We start from the raw sequence: 27,375 nt of genomic DNA, 5'->3' as shown, positions 1-27,375 counted from the left end.
CTACAGGGTTTGTCCTGGATTAGGGCTCAGGCTGCAGCCCTGGTTCTTGTTTCAGTAATAGTTACTGCTGTCCTGACAGGTAGAGCAGCTGAAGGAGCAGCTAAATCAGAAAGATGCCCTGGGGGAGGAGCTGAGAAAACGGGTGGCTGGCCTGCAGCTCGAGGTCTCTGCAGTAAGACCACCTGTGTATGCGGTGCATCATGGGACAGAGGACCGTGCCAACTCTCTTGCTTTTTAAATGCAAAGGAAGGTGCTCTGCCTTCTTGCCAGGGGGAATCGCCCAGCCCCAAATCCTGTGCATAGTATTCTTAATATCTGAGACTTGAGGAGTGGAGCATTTCTAGTTTTCATTTGACACGAGTCCTATTTCAGTTAATTGAAGCAATTTAACTAATTGGTTGTAACAGGGTTCATTGTATGCATGAGCCTTTTAGGTCCACGTCTCTTTCCTTGACTTCAGGCCAGGGGAATGGTCTTTTGGTGTGGTGGCTTTGTTGCGTGTTTGAGCTGTATCCTCCAAGGTGTGCCTGTGATGGCGGTTGGCACTTCCAGTCTTACCACATACAACACTAATAGCATATAGCACTAAGATGATGATTTAAAGACATCTACAAAACCATGCTGGATCGGAGCCCTTGAGGACTGGATTTCAAGAACACTGGCCTACTGTTGCCCTTTTTGCTCAGTGTTTGTGACGGGCATCATGAAGCAATTCAAGACCTGGGAATGCAGCTGCCAAATTTCAAAACATGGGCATGGCAACTTTGGCTTGGCACAGCTGGCACTGGTACCGGAGATGTCCCAGACATTAAGGTCATCAGGCATATAATGTGCTGTTCAAAGCTTTTTTGTGCCATTACTGACTAACTAATAATTACTCATTTCAATACTAGTCAATCCCGCTAGTGGAAAACAAATATGGTTTGGAGAAACACAAGTAAAATATTAGTATTCTCCAGAGGGAAAAAAAGCGAAAGAAACAAACCTCTTTTCCAGAGGCTTCCCACAGTAATTGTAATGATTGTGTGGTATGACTGAATGTCATCATGATTCTGGAAGAGGTGACATTAATGGAAATAAATGACAAGCTAATAATAGAAAGTCTAAAGGATTTGCACTGAGTCCGTTATCACTCTTCAGATCATATCAGTACAATCTGTGAATTAATGGGCGCTTTATTTTAGTGCCTCATTGCTCACAGCTCATGCCTCCAAGGCCAGGAACGCAGAGCTCTCCCTTGAACAAGCACAGAGATGTTGGCATCCCTCTCATGGTAGACTCCTTCTAAGCACTTTGTTTCTATTCCTCTGTCTCTCCTTTACTGTCCAGCACTGATAGAGCTGTACATACTTACAACCACCTGGCTTTTAAACTTCTTCTTGCTCTCAAAGCAATAGCACTGCTTTTTATGAAGCTACTCAGATAGATTCACAGTAGACATCTAACAGGTGTGATCTGCATGTTTGTTTTTTTCTTTATTTAGGTCTGTATTTATAGAAGTTAAAATTAGTTGTTTGATTTGTTGTTTCCTTCCTTAAAACAAGTTTATTTTGAGTACAACCTATGGAGACACCTTCTCTGTACTTTACCTACAATCTTGTGAAATTAAGAACTGCTGTTCACACCCACGCCATAAAGGAATATAGCCCTAAACCAACATTTGATTGTTGGATTGTTTGTATATTTTACCATCTGTCTACTTGTTCATAATAACCAACCTTGTAACATTATAACCATGTTTTAATGCCTGTTCAATAACTAGGAGATCTGTTGTACTAACAGACATCAGAGAATGGATGTCTAAATCTAATCCTGTGTGCCATACAGAAGCAAACTTACTCCATCTCTAATGACAAGCCTGTATCATGTGTGATGAACCGACACATATTCATTGCAGTTCTGGATCAGGTTACATTTTAATAATTGATGCACATTGGGATGCACATACTGTATGTTTGTTACTGAACAAAAAGCTTTTCATTATCCCTCTGATTTGCAGTGTAAGCTGTCAATTTCATCATATTTGGATGCTATAGATGATTCACCTTACATTTAATATACTGCTTGAAATTCTAATGTGATGAATTGACAAAATTAGCGGAGTTTGAAGTTCGGCATGAGTAACTTGCCTACACCAGATGTCCAAATAGAACGTGTGCAATCTGGTATCCGATTACTCATTTTTACATATATATATATATACACATATATACATATATATATATATATATATATATATATATACACCGATCTGCCATAACATTATGACCACCTGCCTAATATTGTGTAGGTCCCCCTTTTGCTGCCAAAACAGCCCTGACCCGTCGAGGCATGGACTCCAATAGACCTCTGAAGGTGTGCTGTGGTATCTGGCACCAAGACGTTAGCAGCAGATCCTTTAAGTCCTGTAAGTTGTGAGGTGGGGCCTCCATGTTTGTTTGCTTGTTTGTCCAGCACATCCCACAGATGCTCGATTGGATTGAGATCTGGGGAATTTGGAGGCCAAGTCAACACCTTGAACTCATGATTCATCAGACTGTAGTCCAGTTTTGAGGCTTACGTGCCCATTGTAGGCGCTTTCGGCAGTGGACAGGGGTCAGCATGGGCACCCTGACTGGTCTGAGGCTACGCAGCCCCATACGCAACAAACTGCGTAGCACTGTGTGTTCTGACACCTTTCTGTCAGAACCAGCATTCACTTTTTCAGCAATTTGAGCTACAGTAGCTCGTCTGTTGGATCGGACCACACGGGCCAGCCTTTGCTCCCCACATGCATCAGTGAGCCTTGGCTGCCCATGACCCTGTCGCTGGTTCACTGCTTTTCCTTCCTTGGACCACTTTTGATAGGTACTGACCACTGCAGACCGGGAACACCCCACAAGAGCTGCAGTTTTGGAGATGCTCTGACCCAGTTGTCTAGCCATCACAATTTGGCCCTTGTCAAAGTCGCTCAGATCCTTACGCTTGCCCATTTTTCCTGCTTCTAACACATCAACTTTGAGGACAAAATGTTCACTTGCTGCCTAATTATATCCCACCCACTGACAGGTGCCATGATAATGAGATTATCAGTGTTATTCACTTCACCTGTCAGTGGTCATAATGTTATGGCTGATCGGTGTATATATATAGTGTGTGTGTGTGTGTGTGTTTCTTTCTCAGTTGATTGGCTATTCAATTACCTGATTAACATTATTTAGATTTTTAGTTTTTTTTTGTTTTTTTTTTGCTCATGTACATTACCGTTACAAATCTAAAAATCCCTCACATGCAAATGCAAAGACCCTTAGATTACCACCAAATTCTAGACATTCCAGCCTGGTTACAAATAAAGTAGTCGGTACCAAGTCTTGTTAATCTGTCAATGCATTCTGAATAGAATCCATAGAAATTGATGGAACCCTGGTTCTGTGGCAGTCCATCAATCCTAATATCCTAAACACTAAACCCTGTGAGGCCTCTGCTGTTTCAGGACTGGACTTTCTGTTGTGTGCCTTCAAACCCATCTCTTATTTTTGCTTAATATGACAGAGCTTTGAATCCCTGTAGCCTTGGGATTAAAAAAGAGAAAGCTTGGCATTTTGCCTTTGTGTTCTTATATTCCTAGTGATGTTTACCTGCCATTGACCTTTTGTAGTTTTGCTGATCGCAGGCACGCACACTTCTGCTTTCAGAATCATCACAGCCCTTGGTGTTGCTTATGAAAACTGTTTCAGCCTTTCTTCCAAAATTGAGATCTTCAGGGTATCTTTATGATCTTTGAAAAACAACAAAAAACTTAAATAATAGTGTCTGCAATTCAGTCGTCATGAAGTATATTGATTGACAGGTTATATATTTAGCAGCTTGAGGCACCAAATGTCCTGTTTCATGAAATTAATGAATTAATTTATTATCCAGAGTACTTAATGGAATCTTGTGTGTGTAAGCATTGCAAAACTGATTTTTATCTGAGCAGAACACTGTAGGTAATACAGCTTGTGATTACCATGCGTTCATGATTGTTAGCAGCTCATTGGTAAGTGGTCTCTCAGTGACAGTTTAGTTACCACTGGAGCCCAGGCCTCAGGTTCCTCACTGCACATGTATAGCTTTGAGATTCAATTTGACCCAGTTTGTGCCTCGTAACATGAGATCTATGAGAGAGATGGAGAGTTGGAATTAGGGGGTGAATTTTTTTATGCTGTTAAGATGCTGAACATGACGGCATTGTTTTTTGTGGAGGTACTGATGGGAGTGGGGTGGGTTTCCTTCACGGTTACAGATCGACCAGGTGAAGCAGGAGCTCTCTCGCAAGGATACGGAGCTGATGGGCCTGCAGACAAAGTTGGAGACCCTGACCAATCAGTTCTCTGACAGCAAGCAGCACATCGAGGTCCTGAAGGAGTCCCTCACCGCCAAGGAGCAGAGAGCCGCCATCCTGCAGACTGAGGTGAGCACAGCCGGCCTCCCTATGCTTAGTTTCACCCCATATCCCTGGACTGACTGTCAATACCTTTCAGGATGTTTAATACCTAAGTTTATCTCCTTGGTTTATTCTTCTATTTACTTCAAATGACGCATCAAAAACTGTGGTTACGTTCTCTATTTTTAACGAGCTGTACAAACAAAACCAGCTTTCTTCTGATTTGCATGTCATTGTTTCCTATTCTGTCCCTAGTGCAACAGAATACAAATATGCATAAAATAAGGTGTTTACAGAAAAATCTACAATATTTTAACATAGTAAACAATGCACTTTTAAAGTTGGTAAGTGCTTTCAATCAGATAGACACTTTGAACACTTGGCAGAAGAAAACGTTTAGTATGTTCTTGATATTGTAACTGGGACATTAGCATTTGAAAAAAAGTACAGAATGTTTGAGACCACTTGAGGGAGCTATTGTACAGGGTTCCCACGGTCATGGAAAATCCTGGAAAAGTCATGGAAAATTACCAAAATATAAAAAGTCATGGGAAATAGCTACACATATACACAGTCACAACATTTACCATTTACAACATACATGGGATATAATGTACACTCTGATACAAAGTAACAGTTTCATGGTACATAATAAAATTGTATTAAACCCTGTTTAAATTTTCCTTTTAGTATATACTCTGTAATACATATGGTTATTATGAATGTCATGGCACAGTGGTCTGTTTCCAAGTCTTGGGAGAGTCTGTGTGAAGTGCATATATGCTAACCACATCTCCTATAACCATATAGCAACACATAGAAGCTTGGTGTGTTTCACAACACAGACTTTCCTCTTTCTGCACAGATTCTCAAGATAATTGTTTGCATTATTGTACAACAAATGTAAGTTTCAAAACCACAAACACGTTCTACAAAAGTTACCAATATACACTGTTTATCCCAAATTTCACTTTTGCTGATTTTCTTGTGCCATTTGCTTTCTAAGTTCTGCTTTATTCTGTCAGCACCAGCACTGTCCTCAATGCCACAATGCTTACCAACCTCCATGTGTGAGCCAATCATAGGGAGCGATACTAAACAGCAGGCATCTGTGTGATTTGTACACTGCAGAACAACTTCCATGTGAGTGCTGACAAGATAATGTAATATCAAACAAGCTTGTGAAGTAGTGTTTAATAAAAAATAGGAAACTGAAAATAATAGTTTAAAATGGGTATAAATCAGTAAAATCCAAACTCCTGAAATACAGAAACCGGGTAATTTACTGTTGAAAATCATTATAAATGTTTCTGAAATAAATAAATAAAAAATCGGTTGAGCAGGTAGATAAAGGGTTAAAACCTTGCATAGAAAGGCAGAACTTTGAATAGTAGGCTTTTCACGCAATACAAAGTATTGTTAGGAAAATTACAGACAGACTATAAGTTATCGAATTTGCAGAGTTTGCAATAAACCAATAGTGTTTTTTTAATTAAGATGCACATGTATAACATGATCTAGTCTTTAGTTAGATGTGGTTTAGCTTGTGTTTTTTCTCTCCCTGACTCACGGATTCCTCACTCATTGCCTCAGATGGTTTTGGAGGGTGTTGTTCAGGCCAATATAAGTACACTGAGATTACAAGGAAAGATGATTAACTGAGCAGCTGTCTCCCCATCATTTATGTATGTATGCGTGTATATATGTAACGCACTGTAGAATAATCAGGATTTTCATGCCTCTGGCTTTGTTCAGAAGTGTGTTCTCTTAATTTAGGACAGCTCAGCACTTATTTTACATTATGAAGCCCTCCAAGTAATGTAGTTTAAACCATGAACCTCTTACATTTTGGCTCTGAAAATTACACACGGGCACAGATTTGTCTGTGCACACTGAAGTACTGAAGATGAATCTAAATTTTATTTATCTTCTATGGGGAATGCTTTTATTCATGCACGGATGTCTGTCATTACTTTAACAAAGACTCCCTTCACAAGTAGGCACTGTTGAGGTTGCTCCTCAGGGTTTCACACTGGGCCCTGCCATTCTCAAACACGCTGACAGGTAAAGGTATGGCCACTTTTCCAAGAGGCTTTAAATATGATCACTATCCTGTCAGGTGCCTTCCAGGATGTAAGACTCTTTATTCTGGTTTACTATTTCGTTGGAAAATTCTTCCACTCTTAATTTAATAATAAAAGCCATGCTAGGCGGCTGTACTTCTACTACCACTACTACTACTACTACTACTACTACTACTACTTCTATTGATAATATTAATAATCAGGCTGTATAAATGACTAGGCCACCACCCCTGCAGGATATCGAACTCATCCCTAGCGGCTAACATTACTGGAATGGGTTGGGGTTTGGTTTCAATCACAAAGTCTAACTGTCCTTCAAGAGTCCGATTCGCTGATATCATGTGATTTGTACTTCCAAACAAGTTAGGCATACCCTAGGTGAGTTCTGCAAAACCGCTTTTAAATGTGGAAAAACTACAAAGAATTGTAAATCATTCATGAAAAACTTAATTAATTGAATTCTACATTTTATTAGAGAAGAGGCCACAAACCATTATTCTTCCCATACTGTGCTCCAGGGCCAGAGAGCTTCTGGTTCCACCTGAGAACTAATTATTCACACAACCAATTGAATCTCTTTTCCTAGGTCTAATACAGGTGCATTTTTAAAGAGATTGATTGGTTGTGGCACCTCAAAAGTATTGGTTTTAAAGAACACTTACATAAGAACACAGGACTTAACCCACAATGACTGGGACCTTTCTTGTTGCCAAACGAGTCTCAAGTGTGTTTGGAGTGCTGATCCCTGGCAAAGGGGCTCGAAGGGTCTCTGAGCACTTTAGTGAGCTTGCTGTGCTTCACTGTCAGGTTGATGCCCTGCGTCTGCGTCTGGAGGAGAAGGAGACCATGCTGAACAAGAAGACCAAGCAGATCCAGGAGATGGCGGAGGAGAAGGGGACACTCAACGGGGAGATCCATGACCTCAAGGACATGCTGGACGTCAAGGAGCGCAAAGTCAATGTCCTGCAGAAGAAGGTGAGAACTGTGCTGAGATTTATGCACATGATGTTTGTGGGCCAGAGAGTCCCACAGAGACCCAAGAAGTGGCCTGTCAGCTGCTGCTGTAATACTCATGCAATATGCGTTTCATATATTTTATTTATGTTCCTTGTTTTTTTTTTTTTTTTTTTTTTTTAACCATAAATTACAAGCAAGGTTCCTCCTTCATGAGATTACAGTGAAGAAGGGTAAGTTGGAAGTATTGTGATGTTTCGGGATTAGCTGGGGTTATTGTTGGGTCCCATATTATAGTGGGCTTCACAAAATGTGAGAAAACATCAATGGTAAATCAGTGGCAAAGTCTTCTCAAATAGAAAATCTTTTTCCTTTAGTGTATGATTGACATTGCAAGTGTAATGCACAAACAAAAGCGCTAGACACGAGACAGTTCTCTTCTGTGTACTGAGCAAGTCGCTGGTGCTTTGCTGTGATCTGAGTAAACTGTGGCTTCAATTCTCCCCGACCCTGGGGGCGCATGGCCTGTTGTGCACAGCCCCATGGGAGCTTCTGCTTACAGGCGGCAGATGACATAACCCAGATCTATACTGGGCTCAACCTGACAGTTGAGTCATTCAGGAATTGCAGTTTGATTTTATCTGTTAAAAACATGTAAATATTGTTTTTTAAAAAGAGCAAATCACGATACATTAAAATAACTTTTTACATGGAACGCGTGGGTTGAAATGCTCTACAGTGGTGTTAGAGCCCCAATCCACTTAATCTTATAGGTCACCCTAAATCCCAAATTTCTAAATACTGGCAACACATGTGAGTTATTAATCGATTAAGCAACTCAACCAAGGGAATTCTGTCCTGGAAAGGCTGCAGGTATTCAGACGATTACTCCAATGCCTTCTAAATGACAGAATTTACCAAATCACCTGCTTCATTAATCAGAATGATATTCTGATGTGAAGTGTTTATAAATTTATGAAAGAAGGGTGACCTCCAAAACCTGCTGGATAGGAGCTCTCCAGGATCAGGGTTGAAGACCACTACTCTATGTGGATTTTACTGTTTTCAGTGTTTTCTTACTCACTGGTGCTTGACACTAGATGGCACTACATCATTACTTATGTCTTGCTCCGATGCATCATACAGCTTCCCTCAGGTTGGTCTGGCTGCCTCAGTCAAAGGGGGTTTGAAAATCAGTCCCAGTTTGAAGTCCCCCAACGGAATTTATGAGCATTTGAATACTGTGTAGTGCCCTGCGTTAGCTTCCAAGCCGAGCAGGGAGAAGTGGCCCCATTGTACAGGCCTGGAAAGCTCAATGAAGCGTTCGGCCGCGGGTCATTTCAGATGCCTTGTTTGTCTCTGTTCCTCCTCCAACAGCCTCATTGATTTTTAATAAGATCAGAAGAGTGCGTTTAACAGTGCGTTTAATTCATGAATTCAGAAATCTGCTTCTGTGCGGCAGGCTCTTGCTTGGCATCCAACAGTTGCCTGGAGTGTAATGATCACTGTCCCACTGGCGAAGGGGCATTTGTGGCCTGTGAGGCTAGCAGTGGAAGTGAAAAAAGCAGCATGGGTTTCAGGTTTTGGGGCTTTGGTATAACTTTGCAGTTATTAACCACAAATAAAAAATATATGTACAAATACCCACTAACCTGGTGTAAACATGTTTACGGTTGGGCTGTTTGGCACCGTTATTAAAAACGCCTTTCATTGCATACTCTGAAACCTTTTTTTTTTTTTTCTTACACCACGGTAGGTTGAATAAACTCATAAATAAAATTCCGAAAAATTAAGGAATTCATAACGGGGAAATGGCAGAAATATGTTTGTCGTTGTTATGGTGAAATAACAGCATTTAATGTCCTTCAAAGTAAATAGTTCATAGGGACTTAGGAAAAGCTAATTCACACATTCATCTAATGGGCATGTCCTTCAACTGAGCATTTGCAGATATATCATTTAATAGTTCCCTGTGTGAAATCATACAAGCAGCATTTCCACTCACTTCAGCGATAATATCTTCTAACCTACAGCATCTTACATGAAGGAAACCCCATGGAGTTGAATCCATGTCCAGCCTGGAATAACTATAAAGGTGCAATGAGATCACAATGCATAGGCTGAGACAACAATATGAACGATTAGTTTTTTTACTCGTCTCCTCACACTCGCCGTCCCTAACATTGTCCGGTGAAGCTCAGCTCTATCAAAAAAGCAGAGTAGTTATTTTCTTTAATTTACAATAGATTGCATAAGTATTCATCCCTCAAGGACCTTTTGACATTTTGTAGTGGTACAATCTGGGACTAAAATAGTATTACATTATGTCAATTTTTATTAACTACAAATAAACAAACTGAAAGTCTTGATTGCGTAAGTATTCATCCCCCTTTGGACTTAATTAGTTGAATAGAGTCCACCTATGTGCCGTTAAAGTGTCACATGATTCAAGACACCTCTTTCTGGAATGCCCCATAGTATGTCAGAGAGCATATCCAAACAACCACACATTTATGTTGTATAAGGGCTGGATAAGGGAGTCTGCCAAGAAATAAAATAATAATGAAGACCAAGGAGCTTTCAAAACAAGCCAGAAAGAAAGTCCTGGAAGAGCACCAATCAGTCTTGAACTATAAAAAAAAATCTCCCAGAACACCGTTAAATCCATTATAAAACAATGGAAATAATATGGTATAACGACGATTTTGCCTAGAGCAGGCCGTTCCCTGAAACTGAGTGACTGGGCAAGGAGGCCGTGGTTAGATAAGACTCTAAGAGGCCAATGGTAACTCTGAATGAAATAGACTTCCACGGCTAGGATGTGAGAAACTGAATATGTCAGCTATTACTTGGGTGCTCCACAAAGCTGGGCAATATGGAAGAGTGGCAAGAAGGAAGCCATTTCTGAAAAAATACAATTTTACCAGTGAGACCATTGAGGGCAAGATTGGATTGAGCCAAATATAGGAAACTCCTAGAGGAAAACCTGCTTAGTCTGCAACAGGCCTTGGACTTGAGCGGGGGTTCATCTTTCAGCAAGACAATGATCTTAAACACACAGTCAAGGCTAAACTGAAGTGGTTAAAAAACAAGAAGCTGAGTGTCCTAGCATGGCCCAGTCAAAGCCCAGACCTCAATCCAACTGAGAATCTGTGGCAACACTTGAAAATTGTTGTCAACCAACAGTGCCCATTCAACCTGAAAGAGCTTGAGCAATTTTGCCAAGAAGAATGGGCAAACATTACAGAAACCAGATGTGCAAAGCTGGTAGAGACTTACCCAAAAAGACTGGTGGTGCTACCAAGTATTGACTCAATTGAACACAAATGCAACTAACATATTTCCGTTTATATTTAATTAACTTTTGTTCACATTAAAACATATTTTGCACCTTCAAGGTGTTGTGTATATGATGTTAATCAAAGGGTGAGAATTCCAATTAAATCGATTTCATTCCAGATAGTAAAATAACAATGTGAAATACTTAAGCAAGCAACTATAAGAGAGCAGACTTAGGAAGCAGATTGCTGAAGTGCTTACCCCAGTGGTCACAGAATTTGTCTAATAGAAATCTGGGAGACCTTTTACATTCTTCAGTGAAAAACTTACCTGTTTAGCAAAATTTGTATGGTTTCCTGTAAAATACACAGCATTTCCAAGTTGTTTGTGAAAAGTGTGACCTAACTAAAAAGCTTATTATCTCTAAAAGAACCACTTAGTCATAATGGACAATGCAGGGTCCTGATGGCCTTCATATGATGCTTTTCCTCAGTGTGCAAATATATTTGGCTTTTATAAAGTGCAGTGTGTTAGCAGAGATGTGTGAATCTGTGACCCTGCAGTCTCTCCTAGTCTCTACAGGCTCTACAGTGTATCTTCCACCCCTGTATTTTGTCTTTCATCTTTATCTGTTGAACAGGCTGTGACACAGTCCCAGACAGAAAGTGGATTAGGGCTGATTATGTTATCCTAAATTAAATCCTTTTATTATCCTGCCTCTGGACAATTCATATCTGTCAAGACTGAAGATGATAATTGAACTATGAAGCATGTTGCTTCATAAAAGGAGGCAACATTGATTTAAAAATATATATTTATACCCTTTTTCTCCATCTCCCTACTTGTATTCCTACACTCCGTTGCAGGAGTTAATAACAAAAGAGGGAACATTCCCCTGAATGCACACCAAACTCACTATAACTAGAAAAGTGCGCTCCAGTCAACCCATTCTGGTAGAATTATATACAGTAAACAAATGTACAGTTATTGGCTTGGTCGTTGGAGTAGTACTCTATCTTACAAGTGCTAAATCAGGATGTTCTGAGGAGGTGAAAGGTCAAAAGCAGGTAGAAATTAGTCTAATACTCCCTATTATAGTTGCTTGCTTTTCTGTGCCTTGCTTTTATTTTCCCAGACGTTCTGCAACTAACGTGTCTGGCGTCGCTTTTCACAGCAAGCAGACGAGAAAAAGAAAGAATACTAATGAGCCGCACTTTAAATTAATGATAACCTGAAGATCAAAAAGGAAAATCCTGTCCTTCAACAGTCTTGCATTCAAAAATAAGAGTGTGTGTGAGAGAGAGAGAGCGAGAGAGAATTCTTTTGTCTGTGACTTGAGGAAGTTTACAGAACTTTTTAATTAGAGATACCTCCTGCTCACAGCACAGACACACCAAGCGATGCCTGCTTGGCTCTCTGCCAGTTACCTGTCAAGTCTCATAGATTGGTATTCTTGCCATCCCCGCTCATTTGCATTACTGAGCAGGGTACAATCCAGAACATGCTTGATGGCTTTTGACACTTTTAAGAACTTAAAATCTGAAAGTTTTTATTTTTCTTCTTTATTTTTTAATAAAGCTAATATTACTGAACTGACATAAAATTAAGCTTTAAGCTATTAGACAGTATGCATGCTTTTTTATTGTTTTTCTCCATTTCTCTTTTGAAACAAATTAGATTGTGATGGAATGAGGCTTTTTTGTTTGATCTGTTTATAACAAGATCACTGTTTCTGCTCTCTTGGTTTTATGATATGCCGATCTATCTTTTCCTTTTTTGTTTTGTGTCTGAGCATAAGCCAATTTAACTTTCTGTTGTTCTTTAAATGAAACAAAATATTGTTTAAAAATTCAGAATCCTCTCTGCCAGGCTTTTACACAATAAGAACCTTTTTATACTTCTCATCCTTCAAATTAAAACATGTTTTTAATGCATTTATTACAGACTGTGTGAATTTAATGTGAAGACAGACATCTGTAACAATGTGAAAAGGTGATATAATCTAGCAACCCCTGTTTTAACATCCATGTGAAACTATTATGCTAAATAGCCAGCTATATAATCTGTATAGTTGTTCATCCATTCAAAACCAAACAGGCTTTCTTCTGGTAGTCACCTTACACACATGATGGAATAAATTAAGATGGGGTTTGGAGATTATTAAAACCTACATTCCAAGTATTTGACACTGTCTTTCATTAAACAAATCTTCACTGCTGTGTTAGCACTCTAATTTCTGCATGAATTCTCATTAGTACCATTACAATGTCACATAATTCAATTTACTTTTCATTTAATTTTCTGTTTTTATGTATATTGGGTGAGGGATCAACCTCTTCATTCTCAGCCCTAAATTATCAATTTTTGAATATGCAAGAAGCTGGTTTCCAGTCAATTTCAAGGTTAAATGGAGTAACAATATTGTATTTCGTAGAAAATGCATCACTGATATGCACATGGTAAAAGCCCATCCATAGACGTATTACAATTCTGTTCATTATAAAATGCAACTTACAAGAATATACAATAAGCAATTAATTTTGTGTAAAAACAAAACATCTACAGTATCAGTAAGCTAGCTACTGAAGTACAGCAACATACACTTCTACCAATATCCTGGCTGAAACGTAATCTATACTTACATTTAACATAGTTACCTGCTTTTTACAATTCGTCACCTTCAGTTATAAATCCCTCTGTGTTACAAGCAGCTTCACAGCTGTTCTCAAAGCTCAGAGTCTGGCATATTGTTTCATACACGTTTCAAAGCCATGACATATGATAATCTGTGGTTATAAATGTAAAGCACGTCTACTGTAACTGCAATTATAATAAATGAATGCAGTTTGTTGCGATGTTATGACTTATACAGGGAGGCTGTATTGCGTGCCTGTGGGGAATTTCCATTCTTTCTTCCACTAGAGAATCTTTTGATAAACTTGTCAATAACTTGTCAGTCGGCTGCTGTCAATATCCGGAATGCCTTAACATCAACCTTTTGATTTATCTATGGGAAATGATTGAAGCTTGGCTGAAATGTAAAGGTTTAGAAGTTTAAGCTACATTTCTAAAGTAAAGGTGTTTATTAAAATGCATACAATTTAAGGTTATTATAGTTATTTTAATTGTTAATTTTCTTTACATGTTTGACTTGCGTTCAGCAAAAATCCGTAAGAAAGTAGTGGTAATGTGTTGTAGGGGACGGTTACAAAAATTCAAACCCCAGCAAAGAAGCGGTACCATACACTGAATTCCAATACCAGCTATCTTGGGAATTAGACCTGGGAAATTTAACGGAAGACTTGACTTTCCCCAAAGTTTTTAGGCCGTGGTGTTGGCCGCTTCTGGAGGCCAACGCTTCCTCTTGCCATCTAGAGAGACCCCATCCAAGTTTACTTCTCTCAGAGCGACGTTGTTTGGAGGATATCAATATGTCGTGAGCAGGCTTTGTGGGAGATGAGAATTTTTGAGGGAGAAAAGAACAGCGGCAGGGCAGAAAGAAGGACCACCCCATCCTGCCGTGCCTGGCTTTGATGATGCAGAGAGGAGCTGGTGGGTGCACAGCTGGGATTTTGAAGTGTGAGATCTTTCCAGTCAGCTGCTCGCCATGATGGGCTGGTTCTCTAAGTGCTCGTGACACATCAAGGTGTGATGGTGATTAATGAGGACTGGAAATGAAGACTTAATACCTGAACTGTACCTTCACTTTTATTTTTATTCTTTTCACTCTGATGGCAGCAGTAGAAATGGCACATTAGTGTGTTCTTAGTCTTCATTGTGGCTCTGTCTGTGGTCAACAATGTTTGTGTCTTAGTGTTTAATTTTAATGTTTTGTATTAATTAAAGCGGAAGTGGACTTCAACCTGTTAGGTTTAATTCACACTTTTATTTTCATACAGAAAGAAAGAAGAATCTTATGTTTATGTGTATACAAGCAAGAGACTACAATTGTCTATCAAATTTAAAATGTATTACCTGCGAATTACCAGTGGTAGTGCTATATCAGACTGCTGCCTTACAGAGAATTCAGATTGAGGTTTCTGCTGCAGTTTTTGGCAGTTTTACAGTGGAGCTGCAGTCATTTATTTTCTGGTCTGACTTTTATGTATTGGCACAAGCACAATTCCTAGAAATGCCAAAGATTGTGGTTCATCAGTAGTAGGAAATGGAAGCATGTAAATTTACAGTTTGTTTGAAACCATCCCATCACATAATCCTATCAGCTGTTGATGGCAAGGTTAGCAGATCAGAATAATCTGACATGCAGAAATGGTCAACATTAAATTAATTTATTGTCATTTTCTGGAGCTAACACATACAGGAGTTGGAGATTGTGTGTCGACTGTGACTAAATACTAGGTAGTCAAACTTGCGGTGTTCTTTGATCAATCTCTTGATTCTCTATGATACTACTTGCCATCAGCTTAATTTGTCACATGAACAGAATACGGCATCTTCCCATAAGTCAATGCTTTTTGAATGGCTTTCAAAGAGATGCGTGCAAAGTTTCAATTTGAGGCTTGTGGCCACTGAGACGCCGATCCGTTGCGCACCAAGCTGTTCATCACCCTTAAATATTCACACACGAGTCTTGGCTTTAACTGGGTTACATCCGATTGTCCCATTTTCGGTACATTTTATACATTGCAACTTTTAATGATCTTCAAAGTGTGAAGCCCTCTATCAACATCCTCTGGGATGAAAATAATTTGCAAACACAGCTTCTCTCAGAAAACCAGAGGGCTTCCTTTAGGGAGATGGGGATGAAAAGTCCCTTATGCCTCTGCAGTTGAGGAGTATGTATTTAGATGCTAAATGATGTCTGCCACTGGGGTTTGCACTGCAGCTGTTCATCCTACAAAATCTCAAGAAACTTCTGATTTCCCCAAATATTAGTAGGCCTGTTATCTGGGGCAGCAGATTCATATCTTCCTACTGGAGCTTGACTACCAATCCAAGGCTGAGCCGCAGTTATCCCCCTGTATTTGTATGCGACAAACAACATGCGAGAGCGGGGGGTTGACAGTGTTTTAAAACAATTGCGGGGGGAGCGGGATTTGGCCGCGGACCCCCTAGCACTCCCTCACGGACCCCTAGTGGTCCACGGACCCCAGTTTGGGAACCTCTGGCATAGAGCATCATGTAGTCTCTAGGCCGGTCAGATTTCTGTCGTCTTCAGAGTCAGAAAAATAATAAACAAACAGTATATGTGTATATATATATTATATTAAGGATAGTATTTATGCCAGTAGGTTGTTTCCTTGCTTATTTTGTTTGCTTTCCAAAACATCCGCTGAGATTTTTTTTTTATTTCTCCATACCTCAGCTGGTACTAAAATTCTGTCCGTGAATAATTTGAGACAACCATGAAATAATTTGGTTTTAGTAAGTATTAAGTTATTTGCATTTCAATTTGATCTACCTGGCACCTTCTGTAGAGCTTAAAGGATTAAAAAAAAAAGCCCTAAAAAATGTCCTTGTTTGGGGAAAAAAGTTCCATGTTCTTTAATGGTGCACAGTTTCCTTTTGTATGCATCTTAATTACATTATTCAAAGCATGTCCAATACATTAAGATTCAGCAGGAGAGACATCTGTCTGTCCATGCCAGTGGTTGCATCCCTACCGAAGGTTACACTATTATAGAAAAGGGAGTAGTGTGTGTATATATATAGTCTCTATCTGTCATCTATCTGTTAATATAGTAGTTATGTAGTTGGTGTACAATTCATTATCCAGTTTGTCTCCCTCTTATTGTTTTCAGTCATTGGTGGCTGCAGAATTAGAGGACATTTCTCCAAATTGTAGCTCTCCATGTTAAATGTCCCCTTTACTTTAGCTACACATGCTGCGAATGTTCTTCCATCCATTGTTTGACAAGGGAAGTATAAGAATAAGTACCTAGACTTTTAAAGAATGTGGAAATGACTTTAACCAACTCTTAACCATAGACAAAGCAAGCAAACCGCATGCCGTACATTGTATTTTTTTTTTAATATATATTTTTTTAACGTTCTGAATTAAAATACATCTTAACCACTAAGAAATCAGATGGAACATCTGTGAAAACATGTCTAAAACTATTTAAAAAATACAAACTGTGGCATATTTTTATTACATGGGGAACGATTGTAGTGGTGTGAACCAGGGCAAACTCATTATCACATTACTGTTTGCTTTCCCACCAGCCATGCTTTTTTTCTGTTATTATTTGAAAAACATTGCCAAAACATCCTTCCTGTTAAAGTCATACAATATTACACATCGCTATCTTTTCTACAATCTGCTGCGGAAACTTGACTGTTTTTTCTTCTTCTAAAGGACTATTTTCATCTCACTTTTCCATAATTAAAACATCTGTAATGCGACTAGTGCATTAAGTCAAACCATAAAAAAAAACTATGAAATAGTGAGCTGGCATTTGCATCCTGTTAATGCTAGTGAAAGTCTAACCTGTTAATGATAAAATGGAAAGGCACACAAACTACACGTAAACTTGATCGTATATATATTATAGGTTTCCTCCCTTATGTCCTTAGGTCCTTATGATCATGATCATTTTGACTAAGATAATACGTTCACTTATGTATTTTAGAGTGGATTTCTTGGCAGACACACTTATCCATGGTGAATAAGAACCAATAGACCTAGTCTTTTGAGCTTCTTATTGAAACAGTTTTCATCACATTACAGTCACTGGAGCCTTACAGAACCTGGAACCTTTAGTAATAAAGAGTTTTGATACTTAATCATGATTTTAATTTGTTTTATCACAGGGGTTTGATCATTTCACACATTTTACTATCGTTTTAACTTCTGAAATTTAACCCATTCTTGAAGAGCAGCAGTATTTGATTTCACCAGCAATGTTAACACAACAGACACTCACATGATTTTTCACTTTGTAACACACTGTAGAAAGCCAGAAAGATTATTATTTTAATATTAGTGCTAAAAATGTAACAAAACCAGTCATAAAGACTTAAAGATTTCTGATCGTGACTTGACTCGTAGTTTTAGGTTTTCAAAGTATAGCTCAGTTTAAGCAGGATACTGTAGTGTGGTGAATCAAAATGTATTTTGAATAAAGCTTCATGTGCAGGTGTCTTTGTTCGACTCACCTTTATGGATAATGTGATTAAGGACTTGCTACAAAGAACAGCTTTTCGATTAAAGCTGCAAAATTGTGGAACATTCAAATGAAAGTCTATAAGAATGACTTTCAAAGCTGCTTCTGCTGTACTGTAAGATTTTTTTTTTCCCTTTAAATCCAAACATACTTCAGCTACCTTTCTAGCTAATACTGGGGATGGGGGGCATCCATCCCTCTCCCCCTCACTATCCCTCTCTCCCTCTCTCTTGGTCTCAGATTTTTTATAACTATTTACAATCTAAATTAAAATACAAACACATTTTGAAACGTATTAATCTGTGCAACATGTATGTGTATCAGGTTTCCATTCCTGCATGGTCTCCTATTACACCTGCCACCTTTAAACTGCATTTATAATGTCTGAAAATGCACATTTTGCTACAGGAAGCAAAGTCTTGTTGCCAATGTTTGGACTGTTAGTGATGATAGTGATATTGAAGGTGGATGTGGCTCGGTGTTGTCTAGGCCTTTGCTGTGCTGTCTGGTGAGTTGTCTTACACTTAATTAACCCTAACTGGGCCTGTTTGTTGCTGTGCAGATTGAAAACCTTCAGGAGCAGCTGCGGGACAAGGAGAAGCAGATGAGCAGCCTCAAGGAGCGGGTGAAGTCCCTGCAGGCCGACACCTCCAACACTGACACAGCCCTCACCACACTGGAGGAGGCCCTGGCAGAGAAGGTCAGTGCCCTTTTGCCCCTTGCCCACAACAGTTCATAAAAAACAAAAAGCATCTTGTTTTGTTTTTTTGTTTTTTGTTTATACTTTATTTTACATAGAAATCTGCATCAAAGTAAAAAACCAAACAAAAAAAACATTCACTTATTTAAGTCCGAAGATGTTTGGTACAGCGATCAAAGTATATACCTTATTTTCCTAGCTTATATTGTGCTTTTGAACCATGACGCAATATACAAGTTAACACAGCAGTTACTATAGTAACAGAACAGCATGACACGAGCAGCACTGGCTGATGGCTGGTATTACATTTCTATTGATACTCTACAGTACTTCATAGGTTAGGTGCACGACTTGTTTCTTGGGTTTCTTGTACCTTAGGGGCCCACCTGGATATTTGAAATCACTTTTCATACTAAAACTGCTATCTTTATATCCTTCTCCAAGAAATGTCTGTAACTATGGAACATTTCCACACAAACTTTTGATCTAGAATTGGTTCAGCTAATCATATACTGCATCCATGCATTTTGTATTATGTGTAAATGTAATGCAGGTCACAGATATTTATATTTATGAAAACCATCGATCTATGCATGAGCACAAATGAACTCTAACGATCGCACTTTATAGTGTCACAACCTCAGCACTTTTAGCTACCAGAGTTCACACTGGTCCAACACACCTCTGTCAAGAACTGCACTCTCTAGGCCTCACAGTCATACATCACTCAGGGTCACCCCCCGGCCGCAGCAGTCATATTTCTGTTTCTTCACAAGACCGACCTCTTTGAACAGGCTGACCCATTTTTCTTTTCTTAACAGAGTCTTTCAAAAAGGCTCAGCTACACTCTTTGACTATCGGCATTGTCATTTTTTTTTTTTCTTGCCTAAAGGTAATTACTCGTGAAATAAACCTAAACAAATACTGATTTAACATTTGCAATATAGAATTTCCTGCTATGTGTAACATTTTATTTTATTTAAATGGGGGGGGGGAGTGTTAATTGCAAAGTAGAACTGTGTAGTACATTGCTGTATTAGAACAAGTGAAGCATGTTGTTATTCTGGATCTATCATTTTGATGAATGAGGTCCCTTCGTGGGGAAGCACAGAGAGCTGGGAGGAGCGGTTATGCTTACAAAACTAAGACAAAAGAACAGTTACCTGGTGTTAATGTGATCCAATAGTAGTCTGGGTAAAGTGCTGTCGTTTAGCTTCGGAACCTGACAAATTGTGGAAAAAATCTACCCGAAAAGAAGTCCTGCTTGAAAATGGCACGTGACCATTTTGGCGCGGCAGACAAGCCCTCCTCTCGGTGACACAAGAATGTATTGTCCTGTCAACTGGCTCGATGAATAATTCCCTAAACATCACTGCGCGCTTGACCTGCTCTCAAACGGCGGTGGCAGGGGTCGCTCCCCTCTGTCACTTTTAATAAATGCCGGGCCGCGTTTTTGTGGCCGCGGTGTGAAATGCGAGGAATGCTTCAGTCGCTGCCAGCGGGGTTATTGTTCAGGGTCATGGGTGTGAAAAACGGAGCTCCTCTGTTCAGCTGGGTTCTTACCGCACAGACCTGCATGCATGCCGAGGCGGGAGTGGGGGTAATACACCAACCTGCTTCACGCTGGAGCTCTAAGTTTACTTGTTGCGTTAGAACCAATGGGATTTCCAAACCCAAACGAAACTCTACTTTGGGTAAAAGCTGGAGATGTTGCCATATTAGACCCAGTCTGAGGCAGAGTTGGACATCAGTTCATCTGAAACTGGTAGCAGCAGGTTTCCCCCTTCCATTTTGATATGCAACATACAAATTATTCTACATGAGAATTCATGAAACACTTGGTGTACTGATATGGAGTAAAATCCCTATCCAAAAAATGTGTATGCGTGTCCAAGATTCATCTCCAGATTGCCACTTCGTATGTATATGCATTCGTATGTGTCGAAAGGGTATACTATGACTTAACAAAAAATGTATGTTCCACAAAATTTTAATACTCAAATGACAACACGCATTCATTAAGCATCTCATATCCACACAAGTGCACAGATCCTATGAAGTGGATTTATGACCATAACTTGCAAAGACTGAAATAACAGTCAAAATGATGTCCCAGGCATTAGCTGGAAAAAATGTGGACGTTTACATGCATGGGTTAATCGAGATCAGTCCACTGCAGGATGAAGGCCTCCCTAAGATGTTTCCACTTGCTTCAATCTACAGCTTCTCTTTTTCCATGTCACGCCTGCAAAGTGTATGATTTCATCCTCCCATCTTTTATGTGTTTGGCTTCTAGGTCTTTGTTAGTCTCTTGGTATCCATTCAATAACTAGCAGTGTGTCTGGTCCAGTGCCATTTTCTCAAATAATTTTCACTCTTTTAATGACTTCACATTTTTTTTTCTTGGATCCATTCATTTCTCTTTCTTGACTCTTCTTGTTATTCCTAACATATATCTTTCCATGCTTCTTCATGTCGCCTGCAGTTTCTGTAGCATTTTTGCATTAACTGACCAGGTTTCACAGCCATACATGAGCGCACTGGTAGTATGCGTTGATCAATTACTTTTCTCTTCATGCAAATTAGTGAAATTACAAAATGATGCATATACATTTTTTTTAACTTAGTATTGAAGACTTCTAAGGGCAAGAAGTTACTGTAAATATCAGCAAGAACTAAACTGAAATATACAATGAAATATTTAAAGTATTATGACACATCAACTGTTGGCTGCAATTACAGCAGTCTTATTGGGTATGTCTCTACCAACTTTGCGCACCATCTTTATGCAATTTATTTCCATAGTTTTGGGCAGATTTGCTCAGGCTCTTTCAAGTTGCTTAGAGATGAGTTTACAAATATATTTGGACATACACATTTTTTGTTTGTTTGTGTGCATACAAATACTGAATTGTATGTTTTTTTTGGCGTTGTCTTACGATGCATATGAATGTTTTTGACAGTGATTTTATGCCACATGCTTAAGATTAAAAATTGGAACCTTTGATGCTGCTAAGCATTTAATAATCGCAATTTGTATCTGCTGAAGTGGATTCTCCTGAAAACACCACCTGTACATTTCCTAGCTTGACTGCATAGCTTCTCAGCACTTCTCCATCACAGAAGAAATTAAATGCGTTTCCAAATGGTAATTCGTTAGTGCTGATAAATTATATCATCTCGTTAAATTGTCACCCCATTTGTCATACATTACTCAGTTAGTAGTTATTTTTTCATTCTTTTTCAGATTCATCTTTTTTTCTCTGATAGTTTTAAAGTGTGGCTTTATCCTACACCAGAGTAATTAATTGTATTATGTTGAAGTTCACAACAAATGCAGTAATTCTTTGAAGAGCAGCAAATAAACCCATCAGAGACTACAGTAATATGAATGGTTATGCATAGGTTATTCCCATGTAAATACACCTGGAATAGTTTTATTAATGTATTAAAAATAACTATATATACTATACGAAGTCATTCACTGTTGAAAAGTTATACATTTCTTTTCTAATTATAAAATGTCAACACCCCAGGTCTGACAAGCTGTTGTGATTTTTCATTAATAATGCCATGTGAATACAATTCTGCAGCCTGCGTTTGCTCTTCTCATTTCCTTATTATTAATTCCTTATTAGTAGTATGATTGTTGGAGTCAAAGCCAGAAAGCTTTGCAGTGCTTTCTGTTCATTAAACTTCATCAAAGTTCCTGAGTTCAGTGCAAAGTGAGGCAAGTGTTTCCACAATAAAATCTGCCCATTATCATTACTATTATTATTATCATTATTATAATAGTTTTTTGAAGGGAAATTTACTGTTTTCTGAAGATTTTCATGTTAGTGTTTTTCACTCCACAGAATAAAGTTCCACTTTCACTTTATGAATTATGTGATGACATCTCTGAAAAGTTTACATTGAAGTTAAGATAGACATGGCTTGCACAAGAGGCTGTTCTTTCCTGAGCGGAAGACTGACAGTTTTTAATATTGGCCCTACGTGCTGTGACTGTAGCTTCTAGTCTGAAGTGGAGTGGAGTGTGAGTGCGTGTGACTGTGGGAATGAAGTTGGTGCTGACTGATTGCCTGGCCCTCTCTCGCCCTCCACACCTACAGGAGCGCATCATCGAGCGTCTGAAGGACCAGCGAGACCGAGACGAGCGTGAGAAGACGGAGGAGCTCGACAGCAACAAGAAGGAGCTGAAGGAGCTGAAGGAGAAGCTCAGCCTGCTGCAGGGAGATCTGTCTGATAGGGAGGTGGGTATGCAGGGTTGTGCAGCCACTGCAGGAGGTGGGAAGGAATGGCTTGAAGGCCTGTCTGGGGCTGCGCTTGAGTGACACACTATCATATGTGACTTGACACGGCAATAGCTCTGTACAGGTGAATATCTTACTCCTATAGTCCACTTTAAAGCCCTGGTTAATAAGTCTTTGAAGTCTTATAGGACACACCCCTGAAGCAATTCGAGTTTGTATTTAGTAGTATCATTCTTTTTGTAAAACAGACCCTCAAATAACTCTTGGGGGGAAAAATATAATATATACAGTGAGGGGAAAAAAGTATGTGATCCCCTGCTGATTTTGTACCTTTGCCCACTGACAAAGAAATGATCAGTCTATAATTTTAATGGTAGGTGTATTTTAACAGTGAGAGACAGAATAACAACAACAAAATCCAGAAAAATGCATTTCAAAAAAGTTATAAATTGATTTGCATGTTAATGAGGGAAATAAGTATTTGATCCCCTATCAATCAGCAAGATTTCTGGCTCCCAGGTGTCTTTTATACAGGTAACGAGCTGAGATTAGGAGCACTCTCTTAAAGGGAGTGCTCCCAATCTCAGCTCGTTACCTGTATAAAAGACACCTGTCCACAGAAGCAATCAATCAATCAGATTCCAAACTCTCCACCATGGCCAAGACCAAAGACCTATCCAAGGATGTCAGGGACAAGATTGTAGACCTACACAAGGCTGGAATGGGCTACAAGACCATCGCCAGCAGCTTGGTGAGAAGGTGACAACAGTTGGTGCGATTATTTGCAAATGGAAGAAACACAAAATAACTGTCAGTCTCCCTCGGTCTGGGGCTCCATGCAAGATCTCACCTCGTGGAGTTTCAATGATCATGAGAATGGTGAGGAATCAGCCCAGAACTACACGGGAGGATCTTGTTAATGATCTCAAGGCAGCTGGGACCAATGTCACCAAGAAAACAATTGGTAACACACTACGCCGTGAAGGACTAAAATCCTGCAGCGCCCGCAAGGTCCCCCTGCTCAAGAAAGCACATGTACAGGCCCATCTGAAGTTTGCCAATGAACATCTGAATGATTCAGAGGAGAACTGGGTGAAAGTGTTGTGGTCAGATGAGACCAAAATCGAGCTCTTTGGCATCAACTCAACTTGCCGTGTTTGGAGGAGGAGGAATGACCTCAAGAACACCATCCCCACCGTCAAACATGGAGGTGGAAACATTATGCTTTGGGGGTGTTTTTGTGCTAAGGGGACAGGACAACCGCACCACATCAAAGGGACGATGGACGGGGCCATGTACCGTCAAATCTTGGGTGAGAACCTCCTTCCCTCAGCCAGGGCATTGAAAATGGGTCGTGGATGGGTATTCCAGCATGACAATAACCCAAAACACACAGCCAAGGCAACAAAGGAGTGGCTCAAGAAGAAGCACATTAAGGTCCTGGAGTGGCCCAGCCAGTCTCCAGACCTTAATCCCATAGAAAATGTGTGGAGGGAGCTGAAGGTTCGAGTTGCCAAACGTCAGCCTCGATACCTTAATGACTTGGAGAGGATCTGCAAAGAGGAGTGGGACAAAATCCCTCCTGAGATGTGTGCAAACCTGGTGGCCAACTACAAGAAACGTCTGACCTCTGTGATTGCCAACAAGGGTTTTGCCACCAAGTACTAAGTCGAAGGGGTCAAATACTTATTTCCCTCATTAACATGCAAATCAATGTATAACTTTTTTGAAATGCGTTTTTCTGTATTTTTTTGTTGTTATTCTGTCTCACTGTTAAAATACACCTACCATTAGAATTATAGACTGATCATTTCTTTGTCAGTGGGCAAACGTACAAAGTCAGCAGGGGATCAAATACTTTTTTCCCTCACTGTATCAGTGTTTCAGTTCACCTTAACCTGCAAAATATGAGTGACAGAGAAAGAGTTAGTGTTTCATAAGAGTAATTTTTATGTATCAGTCAGTCAAAAAGCAGACGCTGTTAGTTTGAACTTCTCTGACTCCCAGCATATGCCTGGAAAGCTGTGTCAGTTCCTTACATAAGAAACAAAAGTGAAGCAAACCTCTTGTCATGTGAAATTATTTTGTGTTGAGATTGTCTACATGGTATACTGTAATTACAGCCTCAATAATGAAAAGTGAAGTCTTTCGAGTTGTGCTGTCGAGGGGCAAGACGATGCTCCCTGTGGAATTATAAGAGCGGTTGCCCTTTATGTAGCCAGCTGCACCTTGAGCAAAAAAATTAATACAAAAGTGTAAAAAGATAAAAGAAAGACTGCCATGGTTTTCTCTGAAACTTGAAGAAGCCATCCGTCTTTCAGTACCATGTTGTGGTGTGATGCATGCAGCTTCAAATGAAAAAATCAGCCACGATCAGTTTGTGCCGGAGCCGGTGTCCTGACAGGAAGATTGATTCTCTGATCCGAGCACTGAGACAGCCTCTTCTCGAAAGAACCTCTCCTTTCTCCCCCCCCTCCCCCCCCCCCTTCTTCCCCCCTTCTTCCCCCCCTTGCTACCCAACTTCAATATTGAGCCTTTGCCTGCATACACTGTGCATTGCTACAGAAGCTGAAACTTTGCCAGCATATTCTGTGGTTCGTCTCATTTCTATTTTGATGTCCCTACCTCCTACCTATAGGGTATTTTTTCACTACCTACATTTAATGTTGACAGTAAATCTTTTCTTATGTTCTGTTAATTGAAACAGAAAAGTAAAACGGTCTAGTAGCAAACCTGTTAAGGTTCATCTTCCGCACAGCTCTGTATTTTTACTGCCTCTAGCCTGTCTGAGCTGGATTTTCTTTTCTTTTTTTTCACATTCTTACTTATTAGAGAGATCTTCTGGTGCTTTGATTCATCTGCCCCCCAAATGCATTAATTTAAATTGATATAATTTGTCTGGTCTTGACATGGATTGAAATGGCCAGATTTTACTTTAAGAAGTGATTAGGATTTTTTGGCTGCAATTACACGGTGAAGTGTTATTTTTTCATTGTGTAGAGTTGGCCATATTTGTGCAGAAGACTGGTCTGCAAAATATCCTTAAACGTTTATTTAATTGAGACACTCTGTATGCCACGTTGCTTGGTCAAGAGTTAGAAATCCGATGGTTCATATTTGTTTACTGTGAAAAGAAATTATACCCCAAAGCTGTTATTGATTTTTTTTTTTTTTTTTTCCTCCCCCCCAACTCTTACTCTAGTATGGGACTTATATTTTGGTTTACTCATGGAGGAAAATAAAAACAATCCTTACTTTGAACCCAAATCTGGCTAAGTGGTAAGATTTGTTTACATACCACAGCCCTGAAAACCCATTATCATCCATAGTGAAATATGCTTTGAAACACTTGACACACTGTAAACTTAGTGGTCCAAAAATTGGGAATTTCAATCCCGGGGACACAAAGTGAACAGTTAATATAAAAATATAAAATATTTATATTAATATTAAAATATTAATATAAAATATAGTTAATATAAAAATAAATAAAGGAACGGTTTGATTTTCGTTTTTTTTTTTTTTTTCTTTGCCTTTTGATTCCTGCATTCCTCTCTGCTGTCTGGTGCGCTATATGACATGAAGAAATGGTCCCGGCCTGTGTGTGCGTGCGCAGAGACGTACCCACTCCCCCCTCCCATGCTCGCTTCAGAAAGAGTGCAGATGTTTTTGTAAACATCTTTAGTTAGTTTCCTCGCTGACTGTGGTCGGTAAGAGATGTGCCGTGAATTGCAGGGATTGATGGTACTGTGGTGTGTTTTTTCTCATGACGTTCATTCTAATTCAGACAGCTATTCAGCTCAACCAGAGTCACCCCCTATTTACTTCAGTTCCTGACTCGTCCTGTGTAACTTTACTGTCCCAGCTCTGACAATGCATCATTGACTACTAAATGCTTGAGACTCCTCATTTGTGTACCTCTTCTTCAGAGAGGTGCTATTAATAGATTTGTTAAGATAGTATATTTACATATGTAGAAAGACCTTGTAATAGTAGTTTATTAATAATAAGACAGCTATGTAAAAACGTTTTCTCCATGAATACTGATGCATAGTTCCAGTCATATTGACTTACATAAACAATCCAAGATTATGAGCTTATTGTCCGTTTATTTTTATTTTTTATCCCAGTCTAGAACATTACGGAGGGATTAACAGAAGGAAAATTTAAATTTTATTTAAATTGCAACAGGTGTTGGGTTTTCATGGATGTAATCGCATGGTTCACATATGCCTAGTACCTAAATGGAACCAATTTCGATTTAGAAAGTCAGTGCAAAAGACTTACAATGTAAGTCATGGGCTCCATCCTAGTATAGCTAATTCAAGATGATGACAAGTTTTTGGGGAGGCCATAATTAGATTAATGGTCTCTTTCACCAAAACAAATTATTTTCCTTGGTGGAAACAAAAGGTAATTTTCACCCTACTTGGAGACTAAGGTTTTCTAATTGAGTTTGGTGAGGTATAGCCTACAACTGGTTCACATTACTGTACGTTCTCAGGGAAAATGTGTCTTGGTAGAAGGACAAATATCTAGAAAGCACTGATTATGGAAAATTCCTATTTAAATA

General features: G+C 39.3%; 1 protein-coding gene across 1 annotated transcript in view; it reads left to right on the top strand.

Annotated features, from left to right (window-relative positions):
* LOC136771956 (ELKS/Rab6-interacting/CAST family member 1) overlaps window positions 1–27,375 on the top strand; it is a 315,148-nt gene that overhangs the window by 93,877 nt on the left and 193,896 nt on the right. Inside the window, exons 6-9 of the mRNA XM_066724547.1 lie at window positions 4,265–4,432; window positions 7,297–7,464; window positions 18,412–18,549; window positions 22,662–22,802. Of these exons, the coding sequence (XP_066580644.1) occupies window positions 4,265–4,432; window positions 7,297–7,464; window positions 18,412–18,549; window positions 22,662–22,802 (615 nt within the window). The remainder of the gene's footprint in view (window positions 1–4,264; window positions 4,433–7,296; window positions 7,465–18,411; window positions 18,550–22,661; window positions 22,803–27,375) is intronic.

The sequence above is a fragment of the Amia ocellicauda genome, chromosome 15, assembly GCF_036373705.1.
Source record: "Amia ocellicauda isolate fAmiCal2 chromosome 15, fAmiCal2.hap1, whole genome shotgun sequence".
Taxonomy (NCBI): domain Eukaryota; kingdom Metazoa; phylum Chordata; class Actinopteri; order Amiiformes; family Amiidae; genus Amia; species Amia ocellicauda.
Note: the sequence above shows the minus strand (reverse complement) of the source record. Positions and strands in the feature narration are given on the sequence as shown.